Source organism: Ascaphus truei, chromosome 15, assembly GCF_040206685.1.
Source record: "Ascaphus truei isolate aAscTru1 chromosome 15, aAscTru1.hap1, whole genome shotgun sequence".
Classification (NCBI taxonomy): Eukaryota; Metazoa; Chordata; class Amphibia; order Anura; family Ascaphidae; genus Ascaphus; species Ascaphus truei.
In genome coordinates, this window is record NC_134497.1 from 7,134,125 (window position 1) to 7,160,385 (window position 26,261).

General features: G+C 50.3%; 2 protein-coding genes across 2 annotated transcripts in view; one reads left to right on the top strand and one right to left on the bottom strand.

Annotated features, from left to right (window-relative positions):
- The first annotated feature begins 1,792 nt into the window (after positions 1-1,792).
- On the top strand, positions 1,793-12,499 carry ADRM1 (ADRM1 26S proteasome ubiquitin receptor). Its single transcript, XM_075571417.1, has 10 exons — positions 1,793-1,949; positions 3,190-3,400; positions 3,983-4,099; positions 5,436-5,559; positions 5,959-6,045; positions 6,870-6,951; positions 7,404-7,642; positions 10,019-10,176; positions 10,856-10,958; positions 12,291-12,499. The coding sequence occupies exons 1-10, from the start codon at positions 1,861-1,863 to the stop codon at positions 12,389-12,391; spliced, it is 1,311 nt and encodes a 436-aa protein (XP_075427532.1). The 5' UTR covers positions 1,793-1,860; the 3' UTR covers positions 12,392-12,499.
- A 314-nt stretch (positions 12,500-12,813) lies between these two features.
- LAMA5 (laminin subunit alpha 5) overlaps positions 12,814-26,261 on the bottom strand; it is a 161,139-nt gene continuing 147,691 nt past the window's right edge. Inside the window, 12 exon segments of the mRNA XM_075571418.1 lie at positions 12,814-15,270; positions 15,656-15,775; positions 16,975-17,068; positions 17,159-17,289; positions 17,457-17,616; positions 18,371-18,523; positions 19,047-19,236; positions 19,447-19,598; positions 21,598-21,736; positions 21,931-22,098; positions 24,836-24,921; positions 24,924-24,968. Of these exon segments, the coding sequence (XP_075427533.1) occupies positions 15,119-15,270; positions 15,656-15,775; positions 16,975-17,068; positions 17,159-17,289; positions 17,457-17,616; positions 18,371-18,523; positions 19,047-19,236; positions 19,447-19,598; positions 21,598-21,736; positions 21,931-22,098; positions 24,836-24,921; positions 24,924-24,968 (1,590 nt within the window). The 3' untranslated portion in view covers positions 12,814-15,118.

Here is a 26,261-nt window from a genome sequence, read left to right on the forward strand (position 1 = left end):
ACCTTACTTGGAGAGAGTACACTCCATTTAAACTATCTATTGCCATTATCCTAGATGTGTGTGAACCCTTTGCTGCCGAGGCGTGTCTATAAACAATGCATTGCAGCCGCCTATCACAGCAAATATGGAAAAACGAAGACGACTTTTCCTAAAGAGAGGCTTTTAAATCTGATGATGGGAATAATATGAAGGTTTTGATCATTCCCCTAATTGAGCTTTTTTCCCCCTTCTTTTTTAGGCCTCAGTGTTTCACATACTGTTTTTTACCATTTCCCCAGATATTTCAGACTTTCTTTCTGGCCTCGTCAACGAAGTGTTAAAGAGGGGGGGAAAAAAACCAACACAACTTCCAATCCCACATACTTAAGTGAAATGGTTTGTTTTTTTTAAACAATATTTAATAGCTGTGAATATGCATCCCTCTATTTACCTCCATGCAAGGAACCGTACGTTCTGTGCCCGTGTGGGTTTAAATGTAAATGTCAAAAAACAATATTTCAAAAGCACTTTGTTTATTGACTTGTATGTTATTTGTTCAGCCGGGGGGGTGGGGGGGGGGGGGGGGGCCTGTGACGCAGTTGCATTGTGTGTTCTCCCATGAGAGATGGGGTTAAAATTGTCGCGGTGTTGCTTTTAACCCTTTTGATGCCAGAGGGGTGGCTTACATGCCAGTATCCAGAATCCTTTTCTGCTGTTTTTCCAGGTCGGCGGCATCTCCACCCCTCCCTAAGAATCCACGTCAACATGGCCGCCCGACGTCAAATGGCGCCGAGGCATTGCCATGACAACGGGGCGCTACGTGACGCCCAGTTGCCTTGGCGCTTTTAGGCGTCCCGTCGTCATGGCAAGGTGCGCCATTGGGAGTTGCGGAGCTATGCTGACTGCACCGTGCAGGGAGAGAGGATGCCGCCGGTAAGAGAAATACAAACAGTAGGGCCCTGCTTTACGGCATTCCGCTCGTACAGTGGTACCGGGAAGGGGGCCGCTATGTCTGCTCATGCGCAGAACGGGGGCTGCCCAGGTCGCGCTTGCGCAGAATGGTGGCCATGCATAGAACGGAGGTTGCGCATGTGCAGAAGGGGAAATTGCCAGTCTGCGCATGCGCAGATGCCGAAAATCGCCGGTTTCGTTTTCCGGGCGATTTTCGCTTTGCGGCGGGACCATAGAATCGAACCCGCCGCATTACTGTGGCCGCCTGTATATAAAATAAATAAATGTAAAAACATTTCTCGTAAAAAGTCCCTGGTTTCGACTTCAATAGCAGGTGGCAACCCTGCGCATTAACGCTGCCGTTCAAACTGCCGGTTTTTTTAAAAAAAAAATTTGTTTCAATTTTTTTTATTGTTTTGTAGAGACATAACAAATATATAGCCGTTTTTTTTAAGTGTTGTTTTTTTTACTTGAATAGTTAAATGTGTGTAACACCAACTTACCTACTAAAGATCAAAGCTGCAGGTTAACCCATTCTCCTTTGATTGATCAGTGAAGATTGGTGACGTCATTACAAGTTGGGGGGCAACTATTGCTTCATTTCTCTCTCTCTCTCTCTCTCTCTCTCTCGCAGCTTTAAGTGTATTTTTTTTTTTTATTATTATTTTATTTGTGTTATTTTATTATCACATGTATCACTGCTGTGAAGCGCTATGTGTATAGTTAACGCCATATACACTGTTATCATAAACATATGACGTCACCTCTCCCTCCCCCCCCCGTGACACAGCAACTGCTGTCCTCTCAACCTAGCCTCCCCTCAGGAGCAGCTGCAACCCTACTCCGCCTGACCGCCGACGGACATCTGCGCTCGCCAATCGGAGGAAGCCATTTGGATGCGGGGGCGGGCGCATCGGGTTAAGCTCGCCAATGGGCATCGCGTGGTGCGCTGTGACGTCAGAGGCCCGGTCAGTAGCGAAGCCTGTGCTGGTTCCGGTGAGAGGTTCGCGGAGATTCAGGTAACCGACCGGGGCGTGCTCAGCCTGTCCTGTATCATTTAACCCGTTCTGCCCCTATCCCGGGTCTGTCCTGTATCATTTAACCCGTTCTGTCCCTATCCCGGGTCTGTCCTGTATCCCTTAACCCGTTCTGTCCCTATCTCGGGTCTGTCCTGTATCCCTTAACCCCTTCTGTCCCTATCCCGGGTCTGTCCTGTATCCCTTAACCCCTTCTGTCCCTATCCCGGGTCTGTCCTGTATCCCTTAACCCGTTCTGTCCCTACCTCGGGTCTGTCCTGTATCCCTTAACCCCTTCTGTCCCTATCTCGGGTCTGTCCTGTATCCCTTAACCCGTCCTGTCCCGGGTCTGTCCTGTATCCCTTAACCCCTTCTGTCCCTATCTCGGGTCTGTCCTGTATCCCTTAACCCCTTCTGTCCCTATCCCGGGCCTGTCCTGTATCCCTTAACTCGTTCTGCCCCTGGCCTGTCCTGTATCCCTTAACCCATTCTGTCCCTATCCTGGGCCTGTCCTGTATCCCTTAACCCGTCCTGTCCCTATCTCGGGTCTGTCCTGTATCCCTTAACCCATTCTGTCCCTATCACTGGACCCTTTCTTGTCTCCACCTGATGGCACCTAGATCCTGTCCTGCATCTGGCCAATTTATATGTCCTGGGTCACCTCCAAGCCCTTTCTGCCCTTTCCGCCCTCTCCTTAAACAGTGCACTTATTAGATAGGTGGCCTTTTGGTAATCTCGCTAGAGGTTGTACTGATACTGTGATTGGGGAAAACCTGATGCTATAGTCCACTCCAATTTAACAAACCCTGCCAGACCCCCTGTGATGTACAATTTATTTATAGCAATTCATAATTAAACGTAGACCATGGGCAACGGCCCCCAGCAGGCCAGGTGTTCAGGATATCCTGAAAACCTGCCCGGTTGGTGGCCCTTGAGGACTGGAGTTGCCCACCCCTGCATTAGACTCTGCATCACTGAACATGTGATAACCACACGTGATGGTAACCCAACGTCTGCATGTGGCCCTTTGAATACACGGCTACTTGACCATATTGATGAGGGGACTTGAGATATGACTGGAGGTAGCATCTCCCTTCCTGCGCTCTGACGTTCTGATTTAATATATCGGACTCTCAATTAGTTTCTTGCAGCCGATACCCAGCAGTGACAGTGCAGGAGTCGAATCCCTGCCCTCCCCGAGGCTGGATTTCTGCTAACCTATGAATGATATTCTCCTCTGCAGAATGTCGTCCGGAGCTTTGTTTCCCAGCCTGGTACCAGGCTCCCGCGGTTCTTCTAGCAAGTACCTAGTGGAGTTTCGGGCCGGGAAGATGTCCCTGAAAGCCAGCACAGTGACGCCGGACAAACGGAAAGGTCTCGTTTACATCCAGCAAACCGACGACTCCCTCATTCACTTCTGCTGGAAGGACCGGACTTCGGGTAATGTCGAAGATGTAAGTGAAGTTCTCACTTTAGCTTCTTTCTATCCCCGGGAGGGACCCACAATGCATTGGGGCGGGCAACCTCTGCAGTGGAGGCCTTTTCTCTCACACAAAAGCCTTTTCAGACCAGGTGAAGGAACTTCAACCACAGCCAATTATATTGCGCTTTTAATACCAGGGGTCGTCTTTTCCAAATGCTTTCTCTCCTGAGAGCTACTGATTTAAGACTCTAGCTGTGCATAGCCAGTGTGCATTCAACCAACCGCCATTGTGTACCAGTTACCGTGCCTCCGTATGGGCAATCAATAACGTCTTTGTCCCTCACCTAACAAGCCTTGGGATTGACGCACACTTTAGACAAGGGATGGGCAACTCCAGTCCTCAAGGGCCACCAGCAGGTCAGGTTTTCAGGATATCCCTGCTTCAGCACAGGGCCACTGATTGAGTCACCGTTGCCAAAGCAGGGATATCCTGACCTGTTGGGGGGGGTGTTAAGGACTGGAGTTAGACGGACCCCAAACCCAGAGAAATTAGCTCACAGTGTTGGTATTGCAAAGACAAACACATTGCTCGTTGTATTTCTCCCCTCTGTAGGATCTGATCATATTCCCAGATGACTGCGAGTTTAAGAGGGTGGCACAGTGCACCACGGGCCGTGTATACGTCCTGAAATTCAAGGCCGGGTCCAAGAGGCTCTTCTTCTGGATGCAGGTCTGTGACGGATCTTATATGTTACTGTTCTTCTACACGCCTGTATTATCTTTTTGTTATAGCAGGTTGGAAGTACAATGATATGTATATCTTTATATGGTGCCTACTTAGTGTGCAGTGTAGTGTACTCAGCGCTTCAAAAGAGACAATACAGTAAAGGGAATTATAGTACAATAGGAAAGGAAATCCCTGTCCCGGAGAGCTTACAATCTAAGTGGTATGTTGGGAGACTTGGAGACAGCAGGTGAGGGAATAAGTTCAGTAGATGGCAGGGCTTGGCAGAAGTGACTGTGGAAAAATACCCATGAGTCCAGGCTATTGGAACCCTTCATTTTAAGAGCTGGGTTTTCAGGTTTGTCTTGGTGGTGAGAGAAGGTGCTTGGCGTGTGCTGAGTGTGAGGGAGTCCCACAGGAAAGGGGTAAAGGTTTAAGGTGAGAGAGAGCAGTAGAGGTGAAAGGGATGGAGGGGAGACAGTTATGGGCAGAGCGCAGGAGACGAGCAGTGACATAACGAGAGATCAGAGCTGATATGTAGGGAGGAGCAGATGAGTGGAGAGCCATTCAGGTAAGGAGGAGAACTTTGTGTTTAAACATTTATCTGTGAGGCTTAAAGTATCTTCGGCCTGTTGTTGAACTTTTTTCCCGTTCCCCCGCACTGCATCCCTAAATACACATTCGTGCATAAAGGAGCGTGAAGATTAAAAACAAGTCCATGCTTTTATTTCAGGCCAGTAATCATTACTTGGTCTTCCTACATACAATAGCTGTATCATACACTTGGGATTGCATTCATCACCTCATGCAGACAGATGTCTCCTTTCCTCTATTGCTTCATATTGGGATCTCGACACACTTCTAATTTTCAGATTCCTGAAGAAGCTCCATTTATTCCCCAACACAAAATATTGTTTCTGTACGAAGACCGCAAGTTATGAGTATCGGCAAAACAAAGGCCTGCACGTTATCGTGTTTCCCCCCCCCCCTGTTTTTTGTGGATGTTTATGCTGTTTTTAGTCTGCAAATCTACATTGTACAATTATCAAACATAGCTGCATTTTTTTTATTTTAAAGTCCTGGTTTGAAGCCGGTTTATAAATGTCCCTTCCTTTCTTCCTTTGGCGTTGGGGTGAATGTTATATATATTTTTTGCGTATACTTAGACTTCCTATGGTTTTGACCCTGAATATCAGAAGGCCCTTGTATCTCCTTTGCTACCCGAGGGGTCAGATGCCGTGTTTTGGAGGTGGTAAAGAACAGATGGAGTGGGGGAGAGTAGCTGGTGAGAGGGAAAGATTCACTTCCTGTGGGCTCTGTTCACCCTTCTCCGCATTCACAGGAGCCCAAGACTGAGAAGGACGAGGAGCATTGTCGCAAGGTCAACGAATATCTGAACAATCCCCCCATGCCTGGCGCACTCGGGGGCACTGGTAGCGGTGGCCACGAACTCTCTGCCCTGGGAGGTGAGACTTCGGTGCCCTAGCACTTAGTAACTGGCCTCCCTGTCCCTCTGCAGTTCCCTGTGCTCAGAGTGGATGGTAAGAGGTCTGGCTGCAGACGGTAGTAGCCTTACCGAGGATATGTAAATAACATTGAAGGTTTAACATCATGTCAATATGTTCCTCTCCATCTTCTAGTTACAGCTTCTTAAACATACACTGCTGCTGTGAATAAACCCCAAGGGGCTTTCTCAAGGTCAAGCAGTAGTTGGGGTTCTCCTCGCCCCTGTGCGGATTCTTTCCTCTCCCCTTTATCTATTCAGCTTTTTCTTTGAGCGACAGGCAGATTGTTGGCTGACAAATGGCACCGTTTTCAAGTGTGCTGTTTACGCCTGGCTGACTCTCCTTCTTTTTGTTTTCTAGGAGAAGGCGGACTGCAAAGCCTGCTGGGAAACATGAGCCACAACCAGCTGATGCAGCTCATCGGACCCACCGGTCTCGGAGGACTTGGTAATGTGCCGTTTAAACTCTGCTGCTCACAAAACAAACATCCAGAAGTCTCCCCAAACGCTTCGTAAGGCAGAAAGAGACAGCCACCCCCTCAGCGGGCCTCAGGAGGCTTCTGCTGTCTCCCAATTCACCCGACAAGCCTTGGAGAGGCTAAGTTTGTGTAAACCAACACAAAAAGCTTTTTTTAAATAATGGCCACTTGGCTCAGGCGGTCTCTCTCTTTATTTCACTCCTTAATGCAGTATTCGTCTACCGGCGTTCCTAGGAGATCTTTGGTTCCGCTGGCACCTTAAAGGGGTTCCTGCAATTTTCAGATCATTTGAAAACTGTAACACAAAAAGAAGAATTTACAATGCGTCTGATCTCAGACGCGCTATTAGAGAGAGTTGGGGTTCCTTACAATGCATCTGATCTCAGACGCGCTATTAGAGAGGGTTGGGGTTCCTTACAATGCATCTGATCTCAGACGCGCTATTAGGGAGGGTTGGGGTTCCTTGCAATGTATCTGATCTCAGACGCGCTATTAGAGAGGGTTGGGGTTCCCCAGAATTACCATATAATTATAGGGTACATTTTAAACAAAAAGCCTTTGGAATCCACTCTCTTAATGACTTATTTTTTCTAACAGTTGATGTCTGTTCCGGGTATTTGGAAGGCCCTTTGTTGTATGTGTTCGCTGTCTCTGGCCTCAGACATGTTTGGTTCCCTGTTCTTTGCCTATTTAAACCTCTCACAGCAACCTGGTGTACTGTATGAGTGTGCTGAGTAGGTGTCAGTGCTGTACTAGGCGGGCAGGACTTGACAAACTGTCTCCTCTCCCACAGGTGGGCTCGGAGCTCTTACAGGCCCAGGACTGGCCAGTTTGCTGGGCAGTGGGGGTCCCCCAACAAGCAGCTCTTCCTCCAGGTAAGCACTTCACACAGGGGCGTCATGGCGTTCACCTCTTCAGCGCTGCCTGATTTCAGCAACACATTGCAGGCGAGCAGAGTATAACATTGCACGTGGACACGTACACTGACATGTTCTGTTCACGCCTGTGCCGAGGCTGGAAAGTGACCTGCTGGGTCTTCCCGCCCAGAGCCTGAATATGTACAGCTTCAGCGTGAAGTGACCAGAACCAGGGGGGGGGGGGGCGGGGGACCAGGGGGTGTTAGAAATTAAACTCCCTCACTGGCAGAGAAGTGGTTAATAACGTGGTAAAACACCAGTTTGGAAGGTTTGACAAATACATACAAGGTAAGGCTTATTCTGTAGTAACTGAACTCCTGCAGTGCCTCGCCAGTAACATGTGACACATGAAGGTTTCCAAAAAGGCCTGCGTGGCGGGATTGCACTTACAGCGACTGTATTCCTTCCAGCTCCCGAAGTCAGTCAGCGGCCGTCACGCCGGCGTCCACGGCGTCTTCCACCACGCGCACCACCACGGCAGCACCTGTTGCTCCGGTCGCAGCACCAGCCGCGACCCCCAGCCCGGTGGTCAGCTCCGGCAACGGAACCAGCGCGGCAACAAGCCCCACCCAGCCCATCCAGCTGAGCGATCTGCAGAACATCCTGGCCACCATGAATGTGCCGGCCACGGGAGAAGGAGGCCCGCTAGGTACTCTGCACCATCGCCCGGTTTTTAAGCCGCAATCCCACATGGTCGCCCCACTGAACGTCTTAGGGGCCTCTGAATGGGGAAGGGTTTGTCAAAGTGTTTCCTTTCCCCTTATCTCACCCTGTCCTTATCAGAGAGCCAAATACAGATAAGGGGAGGGAAAGACTGTTTGTACAAGCGTTCGCTGATCACACAGTGACCTCACACAGTGACCTCACACAGTGACATCACACAGAAGGGGGCAGCCGGAGGAAATCACTCTCCTCCCAAGTGTCACTTTATTAAATACATTAAATATACTTCTAAGTGTCCGATTTGGGTGGGAAAAAAGGTATAAATTACCCAGACGAGACTGTTAAACATGTCGCTGGAATTGGTTCCCTTTGGTCTTGGAAGTAATTGCCCCTTTTATTTAAAGGGGAATCTTGTGATTTGGTTAATAATTTCCCTTTTGTCAACCAGATCTGACGCATAAGTATTTCTTAAATAATTTTCCAAGTACCTGTTGAGCTGCGACTTGGGAGAGGGTTTCAGTTCCTCCGGCTGCTCTGTGTCACGGTGTGTTCAGCGATGTGCTTACACAGCCAGTCCCGTCCCCCCATCCCCTCTACCAATCCCATCCCCTCTACCAATCCCATCCCCTCTACCAATCCCATCCCCTCTACCAATCCCATCCCCTCTACCTATCCCATCCCCTCTACCTATCCAATCCCCTCTACCTATCCCATCCCCTCTACCTATCCCATCCCCTCTACCTATCCCATCCCCTCTACCAATCCCATCCCCTCTACCAATCCCATCCCCTCTACCAATCCCATCCCCTCTACCTATCCCATCCCCTCTACCAATCCCATCCCCTCTACCAATCCCATCCCCTCTACCAATCCCATCCCCTCTACCTATCCCATCCCCTCTACCTATCCCATCCCCTCTACCTATCCCATCCCCTCTACCAATCCCATCCCCTCTACCAATCCCATCCCCTCTACCTATCCCATCCCCTCTACCTATCCCATCCCCTCTACCAATCCCATCCCCTCTACCAATCCCATCCCCTCTACCAATCCCATCCCCTCTACCAATCCCATCCCCTCTACCAATCCCATCCCCTCTACCAATCCCATCCCCTCTACCAATCCCATCCCCTCTACCAATCCCATCCCCTCTACCTATCCCATCCCCTCTACCTATCCCATCCCCTCTACCAATCCCATCCCCTCTAGCTATCCCATCCCCTCTAGCTATCCCATCCCCTCTACCCATCCCATCCCCTCTACCAATCCCATCCCCTCTACCAATCCCCTTCTCTGATCGGGACAGAGACAGAAGGGTAACACTTCACTTTTCAGAGGCCCTGAAGAACTGGAATTGGTCATTCATATCCCCAAAAAGTGCAAGCGGACAAATGTTTGCTCTCGGCATGATTAGATTTCAGGGAAGCTAATTACAAAAAGTTGTATTCTGGCCGGTTACATGGGTGTGCGCCTGTACCCCTGAAGCTGCAAGAGGGGTCCGCAAATTGTAATGTTGCTGACCGTGGCGCATTAGAGCGGTTCTGCTGTGTCATTATCACTTTATTTACCTGTAATGGCGGATGGGAAGCTCCGTGGTCCCTGCGCGCACCACTTTCAGTGCTTCGCAACGCGTTGCATGACCCACGTGCGCAAAAATATCTGACACTTGGTTCTTAGGGGGGTGGGCGATGTGCGAGAGAGCGCCTAAAAGTCTTGGCGCGACCTCTGTTCATTATCAGCCGGATGTCTAAGTCAAACTCGTCAGCAGCCTTCTCATTTCCTGCCCAATTTGGCTAACGAGGAGATGGCTTTGGGCCAAGCGCGTGAACAATGCCACAGATGGCCACGGAGTGAATGAGGGCGGCAGAGCTGGGCAGCCCCCTACTTAGTCATTTTCATCATATTTCGCTTACCGTGCCAGCCTCATTACAGTGCATGCCACAGGCGTGTCACCTACGGGCAGCTGAGTGACTACAATGCTCTGCATGCCACAGGTGTGTCACGGTTAACCCCTTGATTCTAATTCCTGTAACAATCCAGCAGACCTATCTGGCAGTGCTGTGTGATTGATACTTTCTGTACCGGAATCTGACACCTATAGTTGATGTCATTCTGTTTTTGGAAGGGTTCTGCTTCTCATAAGAGAAATGCTGTCCTATGTCCATTGATATTTAAAGGAAAGCAAGGTGCTTTTATAGGTGCGCACACGCCTTGTTTCTTTAATGTGTTTGCTTTGCGTTCAATGGTACGGATTAGAATTGGGACATTTAGAGACGTTACCCGTTCCTGTGCTGATAGTACAAAGTATCAGTGTTTTGTGGCTGTAGTTAATACTTTTTTCCAATGTATTGTTTTGTACAAGTGGACCTGGCGAGCGTCCTCACCCCCGAAATTATGGCTCCCATTCTGGCTAATGCCGAAGTCCAGGAGCGGCTGATGCCGTACTTACCGTCGGGGGAATCCCTGCCACAGACGGCCGACGAGATCCAGAACACACTAACCTCCCCGCAGTTTCAGCAGGTAGGTCACACTGGGGCCCCGGCCTTCACATAGCAGCAGGGAATGTGTGTGTCTGCGTGTGTGTCTCTCTCTGTCACAGCACTCTCACTGGGAAACAGAGCTAACCCGTTCATTGCCAGTTCCTCCCCGATGCATTGCTGGCAGAGCAGAGGATACATCCCCAGTATGTCCCAGGCTGCTCCCATCACAGAAAGCTTCTCAGAAATCGTCTTTTGGGGGACACTTGCATCCTTTAAAAGATTTTTCAAATATTGGGGTTACCCTGCGCATGAGATCTCGCTCACCCCTTCTCACTCATGCAGCACACACTCCTCCTGACATGAACACACACTTCACGCTCACTTACTCGCTTGTCACACTTCATACCCCCACCCTCACAGCGCACGCACACCAGACCATATGTTTGCGAATTGTGCAGTCTGATTAAAAAAGGTGAACGCTTGGACTGTCACTTATCTGAAGCAGAGGCTTCCTCCTGATGTTCTGGGAAGTCCGTTTCTTAAATCTTTGTATTTAGAGGGGTGGGGGGATGTCTGCGTGCTCGCTCGCTCATACGGTCGCGCTCACTGTATCTTCGTGACGTCCCGGCTGCTTACTTACTGTGTTAGCGAGCTGTATGTATGTACGTTTGCTCGCTTTGTGTCGTCCCGGCTGCTGACTCGCTGTTTCCCGTGTTCAGGCATTGAGTATGTTCAGCGCTGCATTGGCGTCAGGGCAGCTCGGGCCGCTGATGAGTCAGTTTGGTTTGCCAACGGAGGCAGTGGATGCGGCAAATAAAGGCGGTAAGTAGCCCCACCGTACTCTCTCCGCGTCCTTGTAAACATGAGGGATTGGTGTAACTGTGGCATATCTTGTCACTTACACTATTCTTATTCACCATTATCCTAGTGAAATGTCTATTACGTGGAGGTTGTGATAGTCAACCCAGGTGTGGGAAGTAATCGTGCGCCTCGCGTCCCTGTGCCGCACCTCGCGTCCCTGTGCGCCTCGTGTCCCTGTGCCGCACCTCGCGTCCCTGTGCCGCACCTCGCGTCCCTGTGCGCCTCGCATCTGTGCGCCTCGCGTCCCTGTGCCGCACCTCGCGTCCCTGTGCGCCTCGCGTCCCTGTGCCGCACCTCACATCCCTGTGCCGCACCTTGCGTCCCTGTGCCGCACCTCACATCCCTGTGCCGCACCTCACATCCCTGTGCCGCACCTTGCGTCCCTGTGCGCCTCGCGTCCCTGTGCCGCACCTCACATCCCTGTCCTCTTGCAGCCTCAGCGCCAAATAGCAAAAAAGGTTTTTGTTTTTTTTAGCAAGAAACTAAATGCGGAGCGATGACTAATTAAATGGATGCACTTCAGCCTCTGATTGGATCATTGTGAATGAAGGAGCCATGGTTTCCGCCCTGAACACTCCTGGCTAGAGCCGGAGATTATGCTCCCCAGCGGCACTGCAGGTCCTCCGACACTAAGGGCCCAGGTCACAGGACCGCTGCTATCCACGTGAATGGCCGTTTTCTCTGCAGCTTTACTGGAAATGGCACTATTGCAAATAATTCAATAAGGCCCCGAGTTAAATCTGCATTGTTTCGGGTGGGGGTGGGGGTGGGGGCTGCTCTGAAGCAGCCGTCTGTTTGCCTTTTATTTATTTTTTTACTTTAATCTCTTCTCTTTCCAACGGTGTTTGTATTTTAAATATTCAGTGTTTTGGTCAGATGTTTTGGCAATATTAAGTGTCCGGGTAGTTTAAAATGTCACCCTCCCCAGTGTGGTTTATTCAACAGACGCTAGAGCCGGGGAGGCCAACTCCAGTCCTCAAAGGCCACCAACAGGGCAGGTTTTAAGGATCTCGCTGCTTCAGCACAGTGTGCCACTGATTGAGCTGCCTGTGCTGAAGCAGCGAGATCCTGAAACTTGTGGCCCTTGGTCAGTCCTGCTCTAGATTAAGAAAGTAATGTTTCTTTAGCAGGACATGCTTAAGGAGCAAGAGGGTAACACTATGATGTTGCACTGTATAGGCTTTGGGGGTGGGGATTGCTGCTTCGACATGTTTGTAGGATGGTATGTGTTGGATGAGTCGCTCCTCTCCTGGTAACACCCGGTCCCCGCTAATCTTGTGCTGTTATTTTCAGATATTGAAGCTTTTGCCAAAGCCATGCAGAGCAGCTCCACTCAAAAGGAGAGAGACTCCAAGGAGAAGAAGGAAGAGGAGGAGGATATGAGTTTAGATTAAGCCTCGCGCTGCTCTCGTGTGGAACGGAACCTGCAATGGTTCAAGCTCTGCTCTTCTCACGTATGTTAATTCTCAATGTGGAATAAATGTTTCTCCACCTGCAACAAACCTTGTTTCCTTGTGCTGAGGATCGTATGTAGGCAACACACTGCGGTACACACTATTGTCCATTCAAACACAACTCTTCCATCCAACGCTGGGCCTCGTATAGTATAATAGTAACATTTCAGTGTATTGCTGTACGGATCAAATACATTGATTAGGGAGGTTACGCGGCTATACGCAGGGAGGTTACGCTGCTATACGCAGGGAGGTTACGCGGCTATACGCAGGGAGGTTACGCGGGTATACGCAGGGAGGTTACGCGGCTATACGCAGATAGCAGTAATTATTACCTCGGTGCAATGAAGACAGACCAGAAATGACTGAAGATTGTTTTATTTTGGAGACACAGTGTGTACCATTAATTTATAAGTCCCCCATCTGGATACTAATCACACACAGGGCATGTTACATTTAAGAACGATAAATCAGACATCGTAATCTATTTTTATATGAATGTACCCCATCGTATAAAAAGAAACGTAAGAACAACATAAGTTAGAAATAGAATTTTACCTCTGAAAGTTGCCAGCGGGTGGTGGTGTGTATGTAAATACTTATGCACATGCATATATACACAGACGTATTTTAATGTGTAAGTGCACAAGTGAATTCAGTGACTGGAATAGATTTAAATATATATATATTTATATAAAAAAAAATCAAGCTCTACTACCACAGTAAGAATTTTAAACATGGGAGGGGGAGATAAAACAAGTACAAGATAATAAATATATTTTCACAAGAACATTACCATCCCTAAAAAAATAAATGTTCTTTAGACCCTGGTCTGCAGGAGGGGCTCCCGACACGGTTACAAGCCCCTCTGGCAGGGGAGGGGTTAAGGATGACAGTGTAAAATCCATTGGAGTTTAACATTATTGCTGTTTTAAGTGAAATTCAAGATAGTCCAAAGAGCACTTCAGGGGTTATGTCATTGCAAGACTCGAGCACGGAGCAAAGGCTATTTGTTACCTGAGCGCTTTCGCTAGCATAGATGAGCTCAGCTGGAGATCAACCAAAGATCCTGAAGGGTTAATCAAGTAGAGGCCTCCAGAGGCAGTGAATGGGTTAACAGCGGCCATAGGCACCATTCTGTACAATGACCTGAACAAGAAGCGTGTTTATTGGGGGCTGAGAACTGGTGTTTTACTGTAAAATGAAGAAGCTTTTAGGCAACGGAAGTTGAGACATTTTGTAAGCAATTTAAAGGGCGGAACAAAAAGTGACGCGGCCCCCGTTCTCTGTTCTTATCCAACGTGATGTGGGGGCCAAGAATAATCAGGGCGTGTAGCCCAAAAATGTTAAATATCTGGTTTTAGACACTGTCCCCCAAAAATAGGAGTCTGCAATAAAATGAGGATCAGGCTAGTACTGATTTAAAACCTGCACGGAATTTCCCTGTTTAAACTACAAAGACCAGCATTTGCTGAAAACCAGACAGACCAATCCATGGTTGGTGTGTTTTAACCCCCGGGGTTCTCAAGACCCCCTCCACCAACAGGTCAGGTTTTAAGGATATCCCTGCGTCAGTCAGCACAGGCTGTGCCGTCTGAGCCACCTGTGCTGAAGCAGAGTTATTCTGTAAACCTGACCTGTTAGGTGGAGTGGGTCTTGAAGAGTGGCATTGAACCCATGTTTTAAGACCTTCGGTGCCAGAAGTTCAATTTAAAAGTATAACCGGTTTAAAATTTAAAAGTATAACATTTGCCCTTTTAAGTTTTGCATTAAAATGATATCCGAACAGTTGCCTTCCACCTGCGATCTCGGGAAGAGGGGCGTGTGACATCTCGGGAAGAGGGGCGTGTGACATCTCGGGAAGAGGGGCGTGTGACATCTCGGGAAGAGGGGCGTGTGACATCTCGGGAAGAGGGGCGTGTGACATCTCGGGAAGAGGGGCGTGTGACATCTCGGGAAGAGGGGCGTGTGACATCTCGGGAAGAGGGGCGTGTGACATCTCGGGAAGAGGGGCGTGTGACATCTCGGGAAGAGGGGCGTGTGACATCTCGGGAAGAGGGGCGTGTGACATCTCGGGAAGAGGGGCGTGTGACATCTCGGGAAGAGGGGCGTGTGACATCTCGGGAAGAGGGGCGTGTGACATCTCGGGAAGAGGGGCGTGTGACATCTCGGGAAGAGGGGCGTGTGACATCGGATAGGATGAGTTCCCCATTCCCCCTCCCCCTTTTCTTCTTTCAGCCGGAGGAAGGTTCAAAAAAAAAAAAAAAAAAAAAAAAAGATTTGCCGTTTCAAAGGAAATTGTTAAAACAAATTAAAAAATAAAAATCGTCCAAAATGTTCTTTCACTTTAATTGTTTCTCCCATAGGGCCAAATCTCCCACTGAATAAAGGCAGTGCGTGTCGGTGTGTACAGTGGGACTGGTATTTTAACCCTTTCAGTGCTGAATGGATGCTCCATGCATATCCCCTTCAGCAATAAAGGGATCAATTCAAGCAACCATATGAAAGTTTTCAAGCACCCATATTGCTAGGTGAGCTTAAGGGGGTCCCCCTATAACCTCACCCAGTACTGGCACATTCTAGCGCGGCCCGACCCCCTATAGGGGCCTGTGGGTTGCAGCCGGAGCCGGGCGGCCGTATTGCAGTGTCCTGCCCCCGGCGTTGGCATCACGGAGCCGGGCAGAGGTTGGTCCCCGCGGAGCCCGTGAAGGTTCCGGATTTGGAGACGTCGACGACGTTCCGGTTAACAACGAGGTTCCTCATGCAGCCCACGTAGAACGAGGAAGGGGAGGACGTGTACCCCGCCACACGGGTGCTCTCTGGGAAGAGGAGAACCGGGGGGTTAGGGTTACAGTATAATGTATTGCAGGCCTCTCCGGCAGCAAATGGGTTAATATGGAGGCGTTATCATTTCACAAACTCCCGCCCATAACACCGACGTAGCGCCGTACGGCGCCTAGCTAGCGTCAGCACTTAGAGATGGCGCGAAATACATACACAGCATTTATCTGCCAATAAAATAGTTAGTAAAAATAACTTTTATATAAAAATACATTAACATTTTGGCTCTTTTGCAAGTGCATGCGCAAATAGATCGACACACACGCACACACTGTGTGTGTGTCCGAGTGACTTTTTTCTTATCTTGTTACATACAATGGATCTGTAGCATACAGTATAATATGCAGCACGTGCAATACTCACCAGGAACTCCGCCCACATACAGGGTCTCCCTGCCCCGGAGGGAGACGGGCGAGTTTGCTCCCACTGTGTGATTTCCCTCCGTGTCCAAGTCCAGCTGGATCACATTGTGAACTTTGGTGACTGAGAGGTGAAAAGAAAAATTACAGGAGATTGAGTCCTTGGTCTCCGATTTAAAAGGGTGACAACTAAAATATTGACCGCCCGCGTCATGAGACAACCAAACTACTGACCGCCCGCGTCATGGGACAACCAAACTACTGACCGCCCGTGTCATGGGACAACCAAACTACTGACCGCCTGCGTCATGGGACAACCAAACTACTGACCGCCCGCGTCATGGGACAACCAAACTACTGACCGGCAGTGTCATGTGACAACCAAACTACTGACCGGCAGCGTCATGCGACATCCAAAATACTGACCGCCCGCGTCATGCAATAACCAAACTTCTGACCGGCAGCATCATGGACTCTTATTCTATTAAAATCTATTAAAGCATAATTTCCAAATACTTTGATTATAGGTTCTCCTTATATAACGCTGACAATGTGCACAGCGGCACATAGAAGTTTTGCAGACACAGTCAGTGCCCCGTGGAGCTTACAATCTATGTTTTTGGTGCGTGAGGCACAGGGAGATAAAGTGACTCGCCCAAGGTCACAAGGAGCCGACACCGGGAATTTAACCAAATAAATTAAAAAAGTTTACAAAATCATTAAAAAAAATAATTATGCTTGTATATTTAAAAAAAAATTCTTTCACAAAATGGCATCATTAGTTTGATTTGATCTTTTACACACGCACGGTCCTGTTCACTTTCATCATAGGAGAGACTGGACCCTTTAAACAGAGGTTCTGATACATTTCCATAGGTCAGGCCCCAGCACCACTACTTCGCCAACTACTAAGGCCGCGCTTATAGTGCCGGTGACGCCGCCCGAAAAGAAATACATTGCCGCCGCCGCCGCGACAAAGCGACGTTGCGGAAACTGGAAGCCGGCAAAATTTGATTTTTCAAGGGCTGTCGCGTCACGTGACGGCCCTTGAACAAATCAAATTGCCGGAATCCTGCGACCCCTCCGTCCGGCGAAACATAACTTTCGCCGGTGGCGACGGGTGACGTCACCCGCCTTGTCGCCGTCGCCAACGACGGCCCTATAGACACGGCCTCAGACCCTGGAACTTTATGTAGGGATCGTCCTGCAGTAGACTGATGGGAATTTTAAAACGCTTCAGGGGCCAAAACGAAAATCTTCGGCAGAACCGGAGTTTGAGAAGCGCAGCCCACGGTGCGAGGGGCATGTCCGATTCATACTGACCAGTGATTGTGTGCCACTGCCCGTCACACAGGGGTCGCTGGGCTGTCACCGACGTGGCGTATTCACCGGCTCCCACATTCACAGTCACCGTGACCTGGTGTAAAACGTAGACGGGAGTGAGAGGACGGGCATCGTGTTAACGTATTCAATCCTTAACCGGGAGGGAAGGAGAATCGGACCGTACCTTCTCATCAGCCATGGAGAGGGTGACGTAATGACCGCCCTCCGTACCCATGTGGAAAAGGAGTCCGGCGGGACGCAGTGGCCGGAGCTCCAACTTCAGCTCCAGATCCTGGCCGACCTCCACCAAGTCCTCTGAGAAGACAAAGTGTCAGGGGAGTGAGATGTACACGTGTTATATGCAGGATATGTATCTGTGTATAACCTGGACAATGTGTTATATTCAGAAAGTGCCTCCGTGTATATACCCAGAACAATATACGCGTGTTATATGCAGTAAAACCACAGATCTGCTTCTGTACCTAAGCGCAGAAATCCCCCATCAGCAGAGAAGAAGAAGCCGGGTTCTGTGGGCCCCTCGTAGCACGATGTGACCCCAAAGACTCCGTCAGGGGAGCCAAGGGGTTTCCCATCTAGCCTCAGAGTCCTGAGGCAGCCGCTGAGACTGCTGAGAGAGGCGGCCTGAGGAAGGACAAAGACACAGAGATAATGGGGTGATAAGGACAGGAAGCTACACTGCTTGAAGGCATCACCACGCACACGTGTGTGTGTGTGTGTGTGTGTGTGTGTGTGTGTGTGTGTGTGTGTGTGTATATATATATATATATATATATATATATATATATATATATAAAAACAAACATCACAGCTTGCACTCAATGTACTGGTTCATATAGACAGGTGCTAGTCTCAAATAATAGAAAAACAACATTACCATTCTCTCGTCCGGTAAAGAAAGACTGCACTCGGTTCAGTAATCATGAAAAACTGTATTGGGCATCTGAATAAAAAAGATAAGTCACCCAATCCGACGTTTCGGTCCTGGAATAGGACCTTTCTCAAGGGGGTGCTATTCCTATTCCAGGACCGAAACGTCGGATTGGGTGACTTATCTTTTCTATTCAGATGCCCAATACAGTTTTTCGGAAACGTCGGATTGGGTAATTACTGAACCAAGTGCAGTCTTTCTTTACCGGACGAGAGAATGGTAATATATATATATATATTTTATATAAATATAAAAAATCAAAAATGAATAGACGATACCGTTCTGTGGCTAACGAAATGCTTTTATTTGTGCGAGCTTTCGAGGTACACTGATATCTTGTTGCGGCAATAAATAAATACACACACACGTCTATATACACAAACACATACATGCGCCCCCTAATCTGACCCCATAACCCCCTTACGGTACCCCTTGTTTCCTCCTCACCGGGATGTTGGCGTTCCCTTTCAGAGCTGGGACTCCTCCGATATAGATGGGGTGCGTTAAGGAGAACGGGGCCCCTGACTGCAGCACGCTGCTCTGCGCTCTGAGCCCGTCGATAACCAGGCGCATCTTGTTCTTCTCTCTCCCGAAGAAGACCTGAGACAGAGACATGAGTCACTGGAAATGCTCAATACCGGAGGTATACTAGTGGGCACTAGTTACATTGTATCCAACCCGAGAGTTGTACATGCCATCTTTCGTTAGGGCACTTTTTAATGGACCAATAAACGTTCTTAATTGATATAACAGTGGGTATGGAGCTTTTGAAATTACACAGGACCCATATAAGAGACCTGTGAGGTTTGAACATCTGTGTACACGTGAGGAAGAGACCTGTGAGGCTTGGAAACCTCTACATGTGAAGAAGAGACCTGTGAGGTTTGGAAAGCTCTGTAAATGTGAAGAAGAGACCTGTGAGGTTTGGAAAGCTCTGTACATGTGAAGAAGAGACCTGTGAGGTTTGCAAAGCTCTGTATACCTTATTATTTCTATGATGAACTCATGTTCGTGTATGCAATGTATCACAACCTAGGACACATCTACACTTCTCCAGGACGAATGCAGTGATTAGAATTTGTGGTCCCTCAGAGACACCCTCCAGACCACACATCCCTCTTACCGTGTGCCAGCGTCCGTCATTGTACTTGTCTTTGCTTCGAAGCCTCAGCATCTTCCCTCTGTGGTTCAGCAGGAGAATGAATCGAGCTTTGGCGACGTAGAGAGCCAGGGAGGAGCCGTCTCGCCCGCCGCCCGCGTAGAACAGCAGTCCGTGGGAGGCGTTTAAACGTACCTCCATGGAGAAATGGAACCTGCGGAGGGGGGCGGGGGGGACCTGGGTTAGAGGAGAAGACGGAGTGTGACCATCCCGGGGGGCATGCAGGATACTGTATAGTGAGCTCGCTTCTGAAGTTATAGACTAAGTGACCGCGAGTATAACCTCGGACACGGCCAGTGTCCCCGTGTTCTCCCTTCGTGATTTGACGCGCTCCCCGGGCGCCGCAACCGGAACGCAGACTCACCTGTCTCGGAGGGAGCCGGGGATTTTGTTAAACTCCAGGTGGCTGGAGGGGGATCCCCCGAAACGCAGCGCTCCCTTCACCTCCCTGGGGAGGACGCAGGGCGAGTCTTTAGAGAACCGTCGATCCTTCGACGCCAGCTTTCTCTGCCGCGCCTGCAACGCAAAAGGTACCGGTCATTAACTTCCTCACTGCTGGAGAAGTCAGCAGCACGTGGCAGGCAGCAAAAGGGTTAAAATGACCAGTGCTCTATGCAGAGTAACACCTTTTTGGTAACGGATTTCATGCTGAGGGTGGGGGGGGGGAGTGAATAAGATGGCGACTGCTTTCTCTTTAAATGTGATAGCAATATGGGGGGGGGGAGCAAAATGTACACAAGTGGTGTCATTTTCATCTTGTATCTTTGCGTCAGCTTGTGACATGGGTGTCAGTAGGGGGAGATAGAGGGGGGGGAGGGAAGAGATATGAGGGGGGAGATTAGATGGGGGGTGGGGAGTTGGTGGGTGGAGGGGGAGGAGAGTTGGTGGGAGGAGGGGGAGGAGAGTTGGGGGGTGGAGGGGGAGGAGAGTTGGGGGGGAGAGGGTTATACGATGGACAGATTGCAATTAGATTAAATTCTGAGCCACTAACTTTTATTTGCTTAAAAACAACGAATCTCCCGTAGATAAACTTATCTGGCTAATAACATGCGTCAGAAACACATTCTTACACTGCAAACGTGTGCAGAGACTGACGCAATCTGTCCGCACTGTCCTGGGTGTTATCTACATCAGGGATCCCCAACTCCTGTCCTCAAGAACCCCCAACAGGTCCGGCTTTATGGATATCCCTGCTTCAGCACAGGTGGCTTAATCAGTCCCTGCTTCAGCACAGGTATCTCAGTCCCTGCTTCAGCACAGGTGGCTCAATCAGTGGCTCAGTCCCTTTGACAACCCCCCGTGCTGAACCAGGGATAGCTCTAAAACCCGGCCTGTTTTTCAGGACTGGAGTTGGGATACCCCCTGCTCTATGTGTATTTTAAAATTCGCCTTTAACCGGGCAGCGGGTCGGACGTCTGCACAAGTAGGGGAGAGCATTGATCTTGTGGTGAGTTACCAGTATATATAGTAATATTTTACCAGCCAGCTTGGAGAGCTGTGTGCTTGCTGCACAGGGAGGCACAGGGAGGCACGGGCACCCATGGATGGAGCAAGTGGAATTGAATGTTTATACTGAGAAGAGCAGGAAGATGAATCCTTTATATGGTAACAAGGTTTTTATTCTGTATTCCTCGGTTTGATAGGTGTATATAGGGGTCGTGGTCCTATGTACACCAACTTCTAGTATGGGAGGGTCCATACAAGGACTTGGGGAGGAGTTACACGATAATATAACTTATTGCATACATGGTGCAGATTATATACATTGATCCCCCAAGTGTAAGGATGGATCAGGAACCCCTGAAGCCCAAACAGACCCAGGTCTGCAGGATTCTGCCTCGTTCCTGTAACTGCTCTCTAATTCTCTCACTCATTCATTCTCTCTCTCTCGCTCATTCTCTCTCTCTATCATTTTCTGTCTCTCTCATTCATTCTCTCTCGCATTCTCTCTCTCTCTCTTTCTCATTCTCTCTCTCTATCATTCATTCTCTCTCTCTCATTCATTCTCTCTTTCTCATTCTCTCTCTCATTCTCTCTCTCTTTTTCATTCTCTCTCTCTCTTTCTCATTCTCTCTCTCTCTCATTCTCTCTATCATTCATTCTCTCTCTCTCATTCATTCATTCTCTCTCTCTTTTTCATTCTCTCTCTCTCTTTCTCATTCTCTCTCTCTATCATTCATTCTCTCTTTCTCATTCTCTCTCTCTCATTCTCTCTCTCTCATTCTCTCTATCATTTTCTCATTCTCTCTATCATTTTCTCATTCTCTCTGTCATTTTCTCATTCTCTCTCTCATTCTCTCTCTCTCTATCATTAATTCTCTCTCATTCATTCTCTCTCATTCTCTCTCTCTCTTTCTCATTCTCTCTCTCTCTCTCTCTCTCTCTCTCTCATTCTCCCTCTCTCTCTCATTCTCCCTCTCTCTTTCTCATTCTCTCTCTCTCTCTCTATCATTCATTCTCTCTCTATCATTCTCTCTCTCTCTCATTCTCTCTCTCATGACTTTGCTGTTTTTACCTTGAGTTTGTGCATGTCCTTCCTCAGGAGCGCCCTGATCTCCTGCGGCTGCTCCTCGGCGAGGCTCGGACAGCTGACGGTTACGTTCTTGCTCTGGTAATTCTGCTGCAGATCTTGCACCATCTGAGGCCCGGACTTCCTGAGGAGGGAGAGAGACAGTGTGAGAGTGTGCGAGAGAGAAAGAAAGGGAGAAAGAGAGAACCCGCGCTCCGGCTCAATCAGGCACCAGAAACCGAAGTCACAGCCCTTATCTCCGGCTTCTCTCCATGCTCATCCCAAGCCGGAGCTCGGAGCTTCTCCGGTGACTCTTCCCACCCTGGGCCGGCATCTCACCTCTTTACAAACACGTTACTGATGCAGCCACTCAGGTTTCCCACTTCGCCCGCCTCCGGTGACCCCCCAAGGACAATAAAAGTGCTGGATGCATCTGGTTGCCCCGGTCTCCTGTCCTCCGATGCTCGCCGGCTCCCCTGCAGCTTGTCGTCCACGTAAAGCCGCAGCCTGCGCAGTGATGTCATTGTTTAGTTATATAGGAAATATACCATGCCCCGCCCATCTCCCACCCCAGGAAATATACCATGCCCCGCCCATCTCCCACCCCGAGAAATATACCAAGCCCCGCCCATCTCCCACCCCGGGAAATATACCAAGCCTTGCCCATCTCCCACCCCGGGAAATATACCAAGCCCCGCCCATCTCCCACCCCAGGAAATATACCATGCCCTGCCCATCTCCCACCCCGGGAAATATACCATGCCCCGCCCATCTCCCACCCCGGGAAATATGCCAAGCCCCGCCCATCTCCCACCCCGGGAAATATACCAAGCCTTGCCCATCTCCCACCCCGGGAAATATACCAAGCCCCGCCCATCTCCCTCCCCGGGAAATATACCAAGCCCCGCCCATCTCCCTCCCCGGGAAATATACCAAGCCCCGCCCATCTCCCACCCCGGGAAATATACCAAGCCCCGCCCATCTCCCTCCCCGGGAAATATACCAAGCCCCGCCCATCTCCCTCCCCGGGAAATATACCAAGCCCCGCCCATCTCCCACCCCGGGAAATATACCAAGCCCCGCCCATCTCCCACCCCGGGAAATATACCAAGCCCTGCCCATCTCCCACCCCGGGAAATATACCAAGCCCTGCCCATCTCCCACCCCGGGAAATATACCAAGCCCCGCCCATCTCCCACCCCGGGAAATATACCAAGCCCCGCCCATCTCCCACCCCGGGAAATATACCAAGCCCCGCCCATCTCCCACCCCGGGAAATATGCCAAGCCCTGCCCATCTCCCACCCCGGGAAATATACCAAGCCCCGCCCATCTCCCACCCCGGGAAATATACCAAGCCTTGCCCATCTCCCACCCCGGGAAATATACCAAGCCCCGCCCATCTACCACCCCGGGAAATATACCAAGCCCCGCCCATCTCCCACCCCGGGAAATATACCAAGCCCCGCCCATCTCCCACCCCGGGAAATATACCAAGCCCCGCCCATCTTCCACCCCGGGAAATATACCAAGCCTTGCCCATCTCCCACCCTGGGAAATATACCAAGCCCCGCCCATCTCCCACCCTGGGAAATATACTAAGCCCCGCCCATCTCCCACCCCGGGAAATATACCATGCCCCGCCCATCTCCCACCCTGGGAAATATACCAAGCCCCGCCCATCTCCCACCCTGGGAAATATACCAAGCCCCGCCCATCTCCCACCCCAGGAAATATACCAAGCCCCACCCATCTCCCACCCTGGGAAATATACCAAGCCCCGCCCATCTCCCACCCCGGGAAATATACCAAGCCCCGCCCGTCTCCCACCCCGGGAAATATACCAAGCCCCGCCCATCTCCCACCCCGGGAAATATACCAAGCCCCGCCCATCCCCCACACCAGGAATGGGTTTATTTGCTATATCACTCATTCATCTTTACACCAGGATTATAAAAGATCTGCCACTGGAAGACTTATGTCTGCAGAAAAACATTTTCTTTCCCTTTTTCATCCCGGTCACACGACTTGTGAGATACACTCAATAGTTTTCGGAAAAATGTTGACGGGGTGTGTGCCGAGCACGCGTGTTCTAAGTGTGTGTGTGTGTGTGTGCCGAGCACACGTGTTCTAAGTGTGTGTGTGTGTGTGTGTGTGTGTGTGCCGAGCACACGTGTTCTAAGTGTGTGTGTGTGTGTGTGTGTGTGTGCCGAGCACACGTGTTCTAAGTGTGTGTGTGTGTGTGTGTGTGTGTGCCGAGCACACATGTTCTAAGTGAAACTGCTTTCTGTTTTGTCAGTGAAATTGTATTTTGATGTTTTTGAATGAAATACTTTTGAGAGTATAATTAAAATTTCAGGGACAAAACACAAAGAAGTTTCACTTAGAACGCGCGTGCTCGGCACACGCACACACACGCACACGCGCGCACGCTCGGCACACAAACCCGGCACACAACCCGTCCTTTTTAAAAAAAATACCTTTCACGTTAAAGAGATGAGAGAATAAAGGGAGAATCCTTAAAAAACAAAAACTACAAAAATAAGATGAATTGTTTTTTTGGAGGACAGGGCATTGACTGCTTCTTATGTTTGCATGAGATGCATATTTTTTTTGGTCTAATTTAGTAGCTATTTCCTCACATATTTTCATATCTATTTAATTGATTATACATTGTAATTGTTTCTGTTTAATATATAAATGGCGCTGCAGTATTCATTCCTATCTGTTTTACGGCGCTGGCAGCTCTTGCGCAATGCGCGGGCGGCTGTGAGATTAGCCAGCGGGGGGGCGCGTGCTTGCGCATGCGGCTGTGAGATTAGCCAGCGGGGGCGTGCGTGCTTGCGCAAGCGCCTTACGTCACTTCCGTTACACATTTTCGTCTCCATGAAGGAGTATTGTCCCATCAAAATTCACTAGGTGCCAGCAAAGAAGTTTCACTTATAAAAATGTCTGGGCCCATTAAAGATGGCCGACATCATGTGACATTGGATTTTTGCTGCTTTCTCTGAGGTCCGGGCTCGTGACCAGGGCGGAACATATGCAGCGAGTTCTGTGGTGTGCGTTTATCTTAACCCTTGCCAGACAGGACTGCAATGCTTAAGAATGTGTCACATTGCTAAAGGATTTCATTGAATTGCTTGGTTAGTAGCAACCTCAATAAAATGGATATAAAGGAAAATGAAATCCCTCCGAACCCTGTACCCCCTTCCCCTGGAAAGCGCCCCCTCCGCCCGGAGACTTACTCGTCCTGATCTCGCTGGAGGGCAAAGTAATGACTCGCACCGTCGGCATATGGGGATCTGGACGTCAGCTCCGTGGTGAGGGACCTTCGCAAACACACGGCCGTTCCGGAAGGGTCACCTGGCACGACCCCTCCTGCAATCACACAAGAGTCAGAGTGGTGAGGAGCCGGTCAAGGCGAGGTCACAGGTCAGCGGGACCCCTGCACATATCCCTCGGGGACTGGAGTTGTGCAGGCCTGCCGTACGGTGTTAGACTCTAATATCCACCTCTGCAGGGAAGCGGTACCATGGATCCACCACCCTTTCCATGAAGACAGGAGGGAGTGGAGAGAGACTGGTGGGGGAGGGGGAGAGAGAGACTGGTGGGGGAGGGGGGAGAGAGACTGGTGGGGGAGGGGGGAGAGAGACTGGTGGGGGGAGGGGGGAGAGAGACTGGTGGGGGAGGGGGGAGAGAGACTGGTGGGGGAGGGGGAGAGAGACTGGTGGGGGAGGGGGGAGAGAGACTGGTGGGGGAGGGGGGAGAGAGACCTGGTGGGGGGAGGGGGAGAGAGACTGGTGGGGGAGGGGGGGAGAGGAGACTGGTGGGGGAGGGGGGGAGAGAGGACTGGTGGGGGAGGGGGAGAGAGACTGGTGGGGGAGGGGGGGAGAGAGACTGGTGGGGAGGGGGGAGAGAGACTGGTGGGGAGGGGGAGAGAGACTTGGTGGGGGGGGAGAGAGACTGGTCGGGGGAGGGGGGAAAGAGACTGGTGGGGGAGGGGAGAGAGACTGGTGGGGGAGGGGGACGACGATATTATAGACCAGACTACTGGAGTGGGTGCTGCTATCAGAGTACCTATAAGGAACTACCAGGTGATACCCGGTGGCTGTCTCCGTGCCCTGTGACTCAGGCCCCCTGCAGTAGGTGGGCACAGTGATGCCAGGTGATACCCGGTGGCTGTCTCCGTGCCCTGTGACTCAGGCCTCCAGCAGTAGGTGGGCACAGTGATGCCAGGTTGCTGTCTCCGTGCCCTGTGACTCAGGCCCTCTGCACTAGGTGGGCACAGTGATGCCAGGTGATACCCGGTGGCTGTCTCCGTGCCCTGTGACTCAGGCCTCCAGCAGTAGGTGGGGCACAGTGATGCCAGGTTGCCTGTCTCCGTGCCCTGTGACTCAGGCCCTCTGCACTAGGTGGGCACAGTGATGCCAGGTGATACCCGGTGGCTGTCTCCGTGCCCTGTGACTCAGGCCCTCTGCACTAGGTGGGCACAGTGATGCCAGGTGATACCCGGTGGCCTGTCTCCGTGCCCTGTGACTCAGGCCCTCTGCACTAGGTGGGCACAGTGATGCCAGGTGATACCCGGTGGCTGTCTCCGTGCCCTGTGACTCAGGCCCTCTGCACTAGGTGGGCACAGTGATGCCAGGTGATACCCGGTGGCTCTGGTTCTCT

What these genes read in the sequence shown, in the direction of transcription:
- ADRM1 (XM_075571417.1), top strand. Translation starts at nt 1,861, where the DNA reads ATGGGCATCGCGTGGTGCGCTGTGACGTCAGAGGCCCGGTCAGTAGCG. An exon ending in CACCGGTCTCGGAGGACTTG is followed by an intron (nt 6,046 to 6,869) that starts GTAATGTGCCGT and finishes CCTCTCCCACAG; the next exon opens with GTGGGCTCGGAGCTCTTACA. An exon ending in GGGAGAAGGAGGCCCGCTAG is followed by an intron (nt 7,643 to 10,018) that starts GTACTCTGCACC and finishes GTTTTGTACAAG; the next exon opens with TGGACCTGGCGAGCGTCCTC.